Source organism: Myotis yumanensis, unplaced genomic scaffold, assembly GCF_028538775.1.
Source record: "Myotis yumanensis isolate MYYU_CA2020_CCGP unplaced genomic scaffold, mMyoYum1.0.hap1 SCAF_13, whole genome shotgun sequence".
Taxonomy (NCBI): domain Eukaryota; kingdom Metazoa; phylum Chordata; class Mammalia; order Chiroptera; family Vespertilionidae; genus Myotis; species Myotis yumanensis.
This window is the reverse complement of record NW_027223764.1, coordinates 55,786,631-55,797,742: the sequence shown is the minus strand read 5'-3', so window position 1 is coordinate 55,797,742 and position 11,112 is coordinate 55,786,631. Positions and strand designations below refer to the sequence as shown.

The following is an 11,112-nucleotide window of genomic DNA, read 5'->3' as shown; positions in this document are numbered from 1 at the left end:
AAGAAGTGTGATTGCTGGATTGTATAATAAGAGTATATTTAGTTTTATATGAAATCACCAAACTATTTTCCAAAGTGGCTGTACCATTTTATATTTCCACCAGCAATGAAAGAGAGTTCTTGTTGCTCCAATTTGGAGCATTTGGTGTTGTCAATGTTTTGGATTTTCACCATTCTAATCGGTGTGTAGTGGTTCTTCTTTTTAACTAGAGGCCTGGTGCACAAAAAATTGTGCACTCGAGGGGGTCCCTCAGCTCGGCCTGTGCCCTCTCACAGTCTGGGACCCCTCGGGGGGATGTCCACCTGCTGGCTTAGGCCCGCTCCCTGGGGGATTGGGCCTAAGCTGGCAGTCAGACATCCCTCTGGCAGCCCGGGAGCCCTCGGGGGATGTCCACTTGCCAGTGGGAAGCAGGCCTAAGCTGCAGTCGGACATCCTTAGCGCTGCTGAGGAGGCAGGAGAGGCTCCCACCACCACCGCTGTACTGGCAGCCGTCAGCCTGGCATGTGGCTGAGCAGAGCTCCCCCTGTGGGAGCGCACTGACCACCAGGGAGCAGTTCCTGCATTGAGCGTCTGCCCCCTGGTGGTCAGTGTGTGTCATAGTGACCAGTCATTCCCAGTTGTTCTGCTGTTAGGGTCAGTTTGCATATTACCCTTTTATTATATAGGATTGGATTGTTTTCTTATTGTTGAGTTTAAGAGTTCTTTGTACATTTTGGATTCAGATCTCTTATCAGATAAATGTCTTGCAAATATAGCTTGCCTTTTCATTTCCTTAATAGTGTCTTTTGCAAAGTTATTCATTTTAATTAGGTCTAACCTATCTATTTTTTCTTTCATGAATGGTGTTTTTGGTGTTGTATCTAAAAACTCATCACCAAGCCAAAGTCACCTAGGTTTTGGCTTGTTATCTTCAAGAAATTTTATAGTTTTGTATTTTACATTAGTTTATGATCTATTTTTAGTTAATTCTGTGAAAGGTATAAGGTCAGTGTCTAGATTAATATTTTTTTGCATGTGGATGTCGTTTAAACATTTGTTGAAAAGACTATCCTTTCTCCATTGAATTGCCTTTGCTCCTTTGTCAAATATCAGAAGGTTTCTTGTTTTAGCTGGAATTACATTGTCTTAGTCTGAACACTGCACATTTAATTGATTAAAAATGAAAACAATTAGCTTAACAAATGAATTTTACTTGATATCAAAGTATTTCAAAATATGGGGACTTTGAGAACAAAACAATAAAAGGGGTCCTTGGTGAGAAGGTGGAGACCATCATGTCTGAGTGTTGTAATTTCTATTAAGGTTTGTGAGAGTAATCTATAAACTTAGACATAAAAATTCAGTATTTAGGAAGAAAAATAATCTCTCTAGAATTGGTAGTAGCCTAAAATATACTCTAATCTGCTGCTGAACATGTATGAAGCACAGTATTTCAGAGTATACATTTATTCCACAGATACCATATTTCATTAATTCCAAAATGAACTTTTTCTTCATATTGTGGCATCTGAAATCCAAATACTTACAAAATTAATGGAATATCATATTCCAATTTGCAGTAATTTTTAAAAATGGTACATAAAAGAAAGGTTTTATAATCTATGGGAGGACTTCTTAGCTGGATATAACGGCTTAGCTCCCACATAAATCATCCTATACTTTTCACAGTGCTTTAAAGAACTTTTCACTTAGTCTTGGGGCTGGGTAAGAAGGGAAAAATATGGAGCTAGAATAAAGAAATAAAATATAACTATGAATGTTTACCAAAGCACAGAATGGGTTAGAGAGGAAAGAGGAAACTTTAGTATCAACAGAAATACAGCCAGACACTTCGGATCTAGGGAGATGAATAAAAATCTTAGTTACTATGGCAAAAAACTTGGTTAATGGTAAGTGGCTGCCTTTAGGTTCCAAATCCATTAACCTCTCAATCTATGCAAACAAAAAAGTTACAGACATTGGCCAAGCCCCCTTTTTTCCCTGCCAATGCTGACACCAGGAGTTTGGACCATCTACTCAAACTCCTCATTATTAGGATTTGACCTCCAATAGCTTTTCCTGACACTGACTATAAACCAGAACTTCTACGGTATGGTTTACAATTATTTTAGAAACTGAAATAAATGCTTTTGTGATTAAACTCTACTCTCCATTAACACAGAATTGGTATTGGTTTTTACTTGAAACCTTCAAAAGACATTATTAGTTTGTTGCCAGTTTTAAAGGGACACAACTGTAAATAAGATTTGAAACAGAGGCCCTGATAAAGCTTAAACGGAATCCTTTTCCACAACTCCAGTTTTATTTAGACTTTATGTGGTTGCACAGACACGCTTAGAGAAGATATATTTATATTACATATAAATATAGATAATGAGTTTCTGACAAATGATTGTTAATGAAAATTTATTAACTATATAACCTTGAATACCAGAGAAACTTCAATATGAACAAATCAACACTAAGTTCCCAGTTCATAAACTTTGGTTGTATGATGATGCCTTAAGCACCAAGGAACAAACAATAATCCTAATTTAAAAAGAAAAAAAAAATCCCAAGAAACAAAAAATCCTTCAACTCTCTTGAATCTAGTTTTTTTTAAACATCATTTGGGGAAATTCTCTCTTATTCTACCTTTTTTTCCATCTTGGTCAGTTTCTATAACCATTATCAATAAAAATTGATGAGGGAAAAAAGGACAGAAAAACTATAACAGATAAAGGTGATGTCTCAAAATAGGTATTTCTGGAAATTATTCTGTCTTAAATACAAAATTGTTTTAACTTAGGAGATTTGAATTATATAACATGAATGAAAAAAGCCCAGCTCTTAGTTTTCTAAATTCAAAATCTCAGACAATGTAATCTTAACAAGAGCTGGGATGAGAGGCCCCTGGAGAGAGCTTTAGCAGACCCAGTTGAAGAGATTCGTGGACTGCAACTTCTTCCCTGGCGCTACTGGGTCTGTGGTACAGAGGCCATTGGTATAATACACAGGCATCAAAAAAGAGACCTGATGGGATGAGCCCAACCTTTCATGGGACTTCCCAAGACATCTGATGGGCAAAAGGAAGAACAATCAGAGTGGAGATTGAAACAGGAAAAGTGAAAAAAATATATATCTAAGTTTACACAAGTCCAGATGGAGGGGACGTGGATGTACAAACTGACAACTGCTTACTCGGAGAAGGGATGGCATCCTCGCACACGAGTGTGGATTATACACACATTCTATTAAGTCAGGTCATATATTACACCTGACAATTCACACAGGATGTTTCTGCAAGGAGGTGGAAGGAGGTTCTAGTCACTCTGCTCCTCAGGCCCCAGTCCTTTGTCCTGGCTGGTTGGTGGTCTCCGCACAGGACTCCGCGGCCTGGTATATGAAGGGGTAAAGCTTCATGTCTGGTCCGGGGGTGGAACAGTTTCTACATTCTTCATTGTAATAGCGTAGCAACAGCTTATATACTTCTCCTGGGGAGTAAAGGGCAAGACCAATTTGCACATTAAGGTATATAGATGGATGAAACTACTAAACAACACTCAGTTTTATCTTAATCTAAATAACATGTTTAAATCTGAAAATAGAGTATGAATTTCATATGCCTGGAAGGCTTTCCTGACATAAAGATAAAAATTTAAAAAATACCTTAAAGAAACTATTTATTAGCTCATGATTCCAACAGGCTATATACAGGGTGGGGCAAAAGTAAGTTTACAGTTGTGGGTACATGAAACAGAGTTCATTCTTGTATTATTATGCATTCATTACTGTACTATTTTCCATCCGAACAACTGTAAACTACTTTGCCTCTGTGTGTCGCACATTATCCACGCATCCTTTGGGAGGCTGCAGCAGCTCTGATTCTGCACTGGGCTCTCCTGTCCAGTGGAAACACTAGGTGAGCAAGCTGGCATGTCTGCTAAGCAGAGCTCAGAATGAGGCTTCTTAGGATTGAACTTGCCCCCTACGCTTCCTTCCTTTAGTTTTCTGTATACACAAACATAAAAGTGGACACTAAGCCCAGCTTCTTAGCCTTTACTTTAATAAGATGATATACCCTTTCAAAACTGTGAATGACACTTTGCCAGAAAACAATGATCCTACCAATGACGCCTCTCTAAAACTTTGCCTCCCCTCCTCAAAAATCACACTTGATTTTTTTCTTATTCACTGTGATCCATCCAGATGTGGCAGGTGCCCCTCCTAAATCCACTGGACAGCAGTGTCAAGACTGTCTCCTACTTACCAACAGTCAGTTTCCTTTCGGTAAGAAAAGTGTGCATGCTGTAAATGTCTCTCATCAATTCCGAGTCCCCAAAGGTGAAATAAACCACATCCCGCTCAGCTACAGCAGCTGCCAGTATCTGTATTAAGGCTGCGGCAAGAGAGAAAACACAGCTATATTATGACACTTCCATGAAGACACTGTTAGTTCTTTCAACCAGCTAAATTATAGCTGGTGTGCCTGAGAGGAATCCTGCATTGAAAGATTTATAAACCCGATAGACACATTAGAAATGGCAAATACAGGGTGGGCATAAATCATCTACTTGTGTGACTGTTCAGACCTGCTGCCGAGACTAGCATTAAGCCACAGAATTCCCATCAAGCTCCTTTGTGGGAAGACAAAGGAAGAGGCATTTTGAGGCAGCAGAGCTAAGGCACTAAGGTGGTATTTCTTCTTGCTTATACTAATCTGGAACTAAATTTTTTGTGTTTGCTTACCTGATTATTTTGTCTCATTACACAGCCACTGGTCTTTGTACCACAGGAGTCTCTGTGATCTTCCTTGACCAGTATTCTTGGGAGGCTGCAATGCTCTCATTAACCCTCAGCAAGCATCTCACCCCTCCTGCACTCCCACCCCTACCCAATCACCACAGCCTGGAGTGATTGCTACTGAGAACACTGGACATAACTCTGCGTGCTGGGATGGGAAATCACTCAGAACCACTGTCTCCAGGAATCAAAGTTACAAATCACTGAGACTCAAGGATGTTTTCAAAAATTAAGTTTCTTGTAATCTTTATCTCAATAGACAAAATTTAATTTAAATAACAACAAAACTGAACACAGGTATAATAAATGCCCTTTTCTAGTTATATATCTTTTTCCTTAAAAAAAAAAAAGGTGGAAATAAAACTAAAAGTTTTAGTATGGTTTTGAATTTTGAGAGCATGTTAATATTATACACTTCAAAAAATAAAATTAAAACATAAGAATGGGGCCCTAGATGGTTTTCTCAGTGGTTAGAGCATCGGCCTGTGAACTGAAGGGTCCCTAGTTCTATTCCAGTCAATGGCACATGCCCAGGTTGTGGGCTCAATCCCCAGTGGGGGTGGGGGAGGGCGCACACGTGTGGGAGGCAGCCGATCAATGATTCTCTCTCCTCAGTGATGTTTCTAACTCTCTCTCCCTCTCCCTTCCTCTCTGAAATCAATAAAAATAATTTAAAAAAATCAAACCCAGAAAAAATGGGAATGATGCCCTAGCCAGTTTGTCTCAATGGTTAGAGCGCTGGCCTGTGGAGTGAAGGGTCTTGGGTTCTACTCTGGTCAAGGGCACGTCATACCTCGGTTGCAGGCTCACCAACGGGTGCCAGATGCCGAGCTCACAGGTGGCCAACGCAGCTGCAGCGGCGCAAGACTCTCCCACAGACACTCCCCCTGTGCGTTCCTCCCCCATCAGGACTGGGATCAGGACTGGGATTGGGACTGGGATTGGGACGGATAGGGACTGACTGGGGTGTGTGTGTGGGAGGCGATCAACCAATGTGCCCCTCCCACATCAATGTTTCTCTCTCTCTGTCTCTCCCTTCCATTTTCTCTAAAAAACCAATGGAAAAAATATCCTCGGGTGAGGATTAACAAACAAAAAGAATGGGAATGAGGAGAAACCTATAATGGAAAGCAAATGAAAACAAATGAGCCAAATTTTATTTCAAAAGAATAACATAACTACACCGAAGGGAAAGGAAAAAGGAAGGATGAAAGAAAGAACAAATGTAACTTATGAACACAATATTTGACTACTATACCCTCAGTATTGGGCATGAAGGAAAGAATTACAAACTCCCCACTCTTTTTACTAGGTTTGCTTACCATAGTAGTACAGACAAAGCAATTCTGAAAGTATTTTAGATACATTTCAGGATTGAGCAAATGAGTAAATGTTGATACTGTTGGGAGCTGGGGTTCTCTCTAATGGGAAAAGACAAATAACTCTGAAAAAGTCTAAAAGCGGACATCCCAGTAGCAATGAGCATACCTAGTGCCCAGATCTTGGTATCTAATACCATTCCCCCTAAAAGGAGCAGGACTCCTCAGGGAAATGCCTGATTCCAGAATAGGGACAGGACAGGTACAAGATGAGTTCAAAATATTTTTCTACACCAGAAAGTAAGGATATGTTAAAAAAAAAAATGGTGGGAGAAAAAATTGGTGGGAATGTGTCACATGGATACAGGGACCAATTTGAAGAAGCTCTCACTAGCCAAATCTGGAAGCTAAGTACCAAAATATTAAGTACAGTAATAAATTACAAACTACTGAAAAAATATGAATTGCTGAGTCCACACTGATAATACATAATAAACAGAGAAGAGGAAGGAGAGCTCTTGCTCAGGAGAAAGCCAAAGACTAATAATCAGTAAGTTGGAGAGACCACTAGAATGAGATAATCCTCTTTTTGCAACCATCATGGCAAAGATTGGATCCAGCAAAAATCATTAAAGGATGCTAAATCTACAGTAAATTTTGTCTTCAAGTGTCTTATTAGCTACAAGAAAGGAAAAAAATCCAAAACCTACACAGTGGAGAGATTAGACAACATCTTTACTGGATGATCAAAATTAACATCACCAGTGGGGTCAGATGGCCATCATGTGCCTTAGACACTATCACCTGTGCAATGCTCTGAGCATGCAGAGACTCAAGCTAATCAAGAGCAAACAGCAAACAAACCCAAGGAACACTGTATTCTTAAAACATGTCGATGACAGAGAAGACAAAGAGAGCTGTGGAAACGCTCCATATTCAAAAGGAGGCTACAAGTCATGACAATTAAATGTAATATCTGTCTCTAGACCCTGTACTGAAGGGCAAAAAGGCTATCCATGATTTTATTAGGCCACTTGACAAAACTGGAACATTGATGATACAGTAGATAAAAATATTCAATCAAGGCATAATTATGAAATTAATCACTATAATGTGTTTTATATAAAAACTAGAGGCCCGGTGCACGAAATTCGTGCACTTGGGGGGGGGGGGGTGGGGGGGGGAGTCCCTCAGCCTCGCCTGTGCCCGCTCACAGTCTGGGAGCCCTCAGGGGATGTTCGACTGCTGGCTTAGGCCCACAAGGAGCGGGCCTAAGCCGGCAGTCAGACATCCTTAGCACTACTGCAGAGGTGGGAGAGACTCCCGCCACCACTGCTGCGCTGGCCAGCCATGAGCCCACATCTGGCTGAGTGGCGCACCCCCTGTGGGAGTGTACTGACCACCAAAGGGCAGTTCCTGCATTGAACGTCTGCCCCCTGGTGTCAGTGCGCGTCTTAGCGACCAGTCGCTCGGCCGTTTGGTTGATTTGCATATTAGCCTTTTATTATATAGGATGTTTTATTCTTTTCTTTTTAAAAAATATATTTTATTGATTTTTTACAGAGAGGAAGGGAGAGGGATAGAGTTAGAAACATCGATGAGAGAGAAACATTGATCAGCTGCCTCCTGCACACCCCCTACTGGGGATGTGCCCGCAACCCAGGTACATGCCCTTGATCGGAATCAAACCTGGGACCTTTTAGTCCGCAGGCCAACACTCTATCCACTGAGCCAAACCGGTTAGGGCAGGATATTTTATTCTTTTAAATATGTATATATATATATATATATATATATATATATATATTGATTTCAGAGAGGAAGAAGAAGAAGGAGAGAGAGAGATAGAAACATCAATGATGAGAGAGAATCATTGTTTGGCTGCCTCTTGCACACCCCACCCTGGGGATTGAGCCTGCAACCTGGGCATGTGCCCTTGACCGGAACTGAACCCAAGACCCTTCAGTCTGCAGGCTGACGATCTATCCACTGAGCAAACTGGCTAGGACAGAAAATATTTTATTCTTGGGAAGCACAAACTAAATATTTAGGAAAAGGGGCACAATGTACATAACAAGCTCAAATGATTCAGAAAAAAATTATATGTGTGTACATATATGCATACATATATACATACACGTATGTATATACACACACAGAGAGAAGTGTGTGTGTATAATTTTACTTTTTGTAACTTTTATGAATTCAAAATTATTTTCAAGTAAAAAATTTTAAAAATTAAATAGGAAGGAAAATATTTTTAAATTAAACTAGTAAATTTGATATATTGAGTTTCCCCAGATTTGAGAAAGAATATAAGACACTATACTACAGGCGAGATTCTAAAATACCAAAGTATTTTCTAATTTCCAAACTAATATTTATTGAGTATCCACAACATGACCAGGCCTCATTAATCTCACAGTACTGAAAGCAATTAATCTCAAAATAGAAATGTTTTAATTAAAACTGCTCAACCAACTTGTGCATACATTAAAGCTTCAATACACTCAATTTCAAAAGGGTCCTAATTAACCTTAACTACACATAAAAATGGAAACTAATGAATCGTCATCTTCCTCTACCAAGAGGTATCACTTGTTACCTCTTAGTTTGAGAATTTAGCTTTAAGTATTTCCTATTTAAAATAGAGAGAGGCTGGCCGGTGTGGCTCAGTGATTGAGCATCAACCTATGGACCAGGAGGTCACGCTTCAATTCCTGGTCAGGCCATATACCCAGGTTGCAGGCTCCATCCCCAGTAGGGGGCGTGCAGGAGGCAGCCAATCAATGTTTCTCTCTCACACTGATGTCTCTCTCTCTCTCTCTCTCTCTCTCTTTCTCTCCTTTCCCCTCCTCTCGCTCTAAAATCAATTAAAAAAATGCTTCACAGGCCATTTTTCCCCAGTGGACAGGCTCTTAGAGATAAGCCTGACAGAGCTACCAAAAGGAGGCCAGTTTCTAAAAGAGACACCAAGTCACATTATGTTCTTGAATTCACATCTATTTCTATTTGGGTGCCCACTGTGACATAAACATGTGTTAGACAAGTTGGGTCTGGAGATAGGAGCCCTAGTTCAGCCCTCACCCTTCTCTACCGATCAGCTCTATGACTTTCACCAAGTCAACTCTCTTTCCAGCATTTTCCCCAGCTATGCAATGGAGGGCAGATCCCTAAAGACTCTGAGTGTAGAATTCCATAATCTCTGCTACAATTTTTCTCCTTTCATTGGCTATTAGACTATAAATTCACAAATAAATTTTTCAGAAATATACATTACTCTTGACCTGAGATGCATCAGTAATCACTAACAAAATATTATTTTAACAGAATTGTCTTTAGGCCCCACTAGGCACAACATCCCCAAGGCCTTGTAAATTGAGAGAATTGTGTTCTCGGAGTGAAGTGAACTCTCTTGCATCACAAGTCTAATAGGATATGTGGACTGACTCCAAGTGTGATATAAAAGCATCAAATTTTAACTTCAAGCACAAGTAGGTGCCAAAATAATCACTTAAATTAACCTGCAGGGAGCTTGGTTTTAATTTTCTTTTTGGCATCGATGTTAAGCTATGAAAGAAGTTCAAATAAATATAACATAAAAAAACCACAATTCACAGTGTCCTCCTGCATCAGATGAACCAAATAAAAATTGAGTAAAATGATGGATATTCGTACCTAGGTGTGGGTTGTAATATCAGCATGCAATTATTAGTAACAACTGTTAACACTGAGCTCCTATCTCATAGCATGTTGGACGGTAAGCACAAACTCAAGATTTACAAAGATTAACTCACTTAATCCTTACAAAAACCAAATAAGGTAAATATCAGTATTATCTCCATTTTGAAAATAAGGAAATATAGCCACCAAAGGTTAAGTAATTTGCTTAAAGTCATAGAGCCAAAAAGGAGTGGACTGAGAGTCGACCCTGGCAGTCTGACTGAAAACCTCCCGCCCTCACTCACTATGCTGCAAAGCTGCCCCGTCATTCTGGTCTACTCCAAGCAAATTTACCAAATGTCAGTCAGGAGAATTGCCTCAAATTGTTTATTTACATTATTTAAATGCATGCTGGCAAGCAGGCTGAAATAGTATCGATGTGCAAGTACTACTGACGTCCTTCTTCATTAACCCCAGCTGTTTTGTTAGCTCACGTGCTCGCTTATCTGAAAAGCTACCAGCCCACAGGCTTTGGCTTACTCTTCCAGGCCAGCTCCTACTCTCTAATTGGTCTTGTCCTCTGGTGCGGTTCTTAAGACTTTTAATCTTGACACCACCTGCCCCCCGCACCCAAGCCCCCAAAGGACATAACTAAAGGCTCAATTGTTGGTCCTTTCATCTGCTTTAAAAGCTCTCTCTCTACAAGAACTCAACCACCATCTCTAGAATGCCATCTCCAAATCTAGATCCAGATACAGAGTTTGGCCAATAAAGTAATAGCGAGAGCACAGACACTGGGCTCTTGGGCATCAATCCTGCTTTGAATCTCAGCACTGCCACTTGGTATCTTTGTGACCACAGGCTAGTTACTTACTTCTCTATTCCTTAGTTATCACACCTCTAAAGCGACAAATAAACCTACTGAATAGGCTGTTATGAGCTAATGTAAGAAAAGCGCTTAGTACAATTCCTGGAACACAAAATACATTCAACATGTTTAAGAACAACAACAACATATTCTGGTTTTTGAGGATGACAGGCCAAATCTGAATGTGGCTCTGACATTTACTAGCTGTCTCTCTTTGAACAGTTTATTAGCCTCTCTAAAAACCTTGGTTTCCTCATCTTAAAAATGAGGCTACAAACTGAAGGGTAACTATTCAAATTAAAGAACAGAACGCAGCATTTCTTAAACCTGCCTGATTGTCAGCAACTCCCAGAGTGAAAAAAAAAATCCAAAAGGCATTTTCCAGATTCACTAACTCAGTGGCATCTTCCAGGTGCTCATAATAACTATTCCGCTACTTCTAGTCACTTTGAATGCAGTTATCATACAAGACCCCATTCT

At 40.0% G+C, this 11,112-nt stretch overlaps 1 protein-coding gene across 2 annotated transcripts in view; it reads right to left on the bottom strand.

The window, feature by feature from the left end:
• Nucleotides 1–2,280: 2,280 nt before the first annotated feature.
• Nucleotides 2,281–11,112, bottom strand: part of PARG (poly(ADP-ribose) glycohydrolase) — a 185,661-nt gene continuing 176,829 nt past the window's right edge. For both annotated transcript variants that reach the window (XM_070433168.1, XM_070433167.1), the window contains exons 17-18: nt 4,250–4,378; nt 2,281–3,473 (exon numbers count right to left, since the gene is read on the bottom strand). In XM_070433168.1, the coding sequence (XP_070289269.1) occupies nt 3,319–3,473; nt 4,250–4,378 (284 nt within the window). In that variant the 3' untranslated portion in view covers nt 2,281–3,318. The remainder of the gene's footprint in view (nt 3,474–4,249; nt 4,379–11,112) is intronic.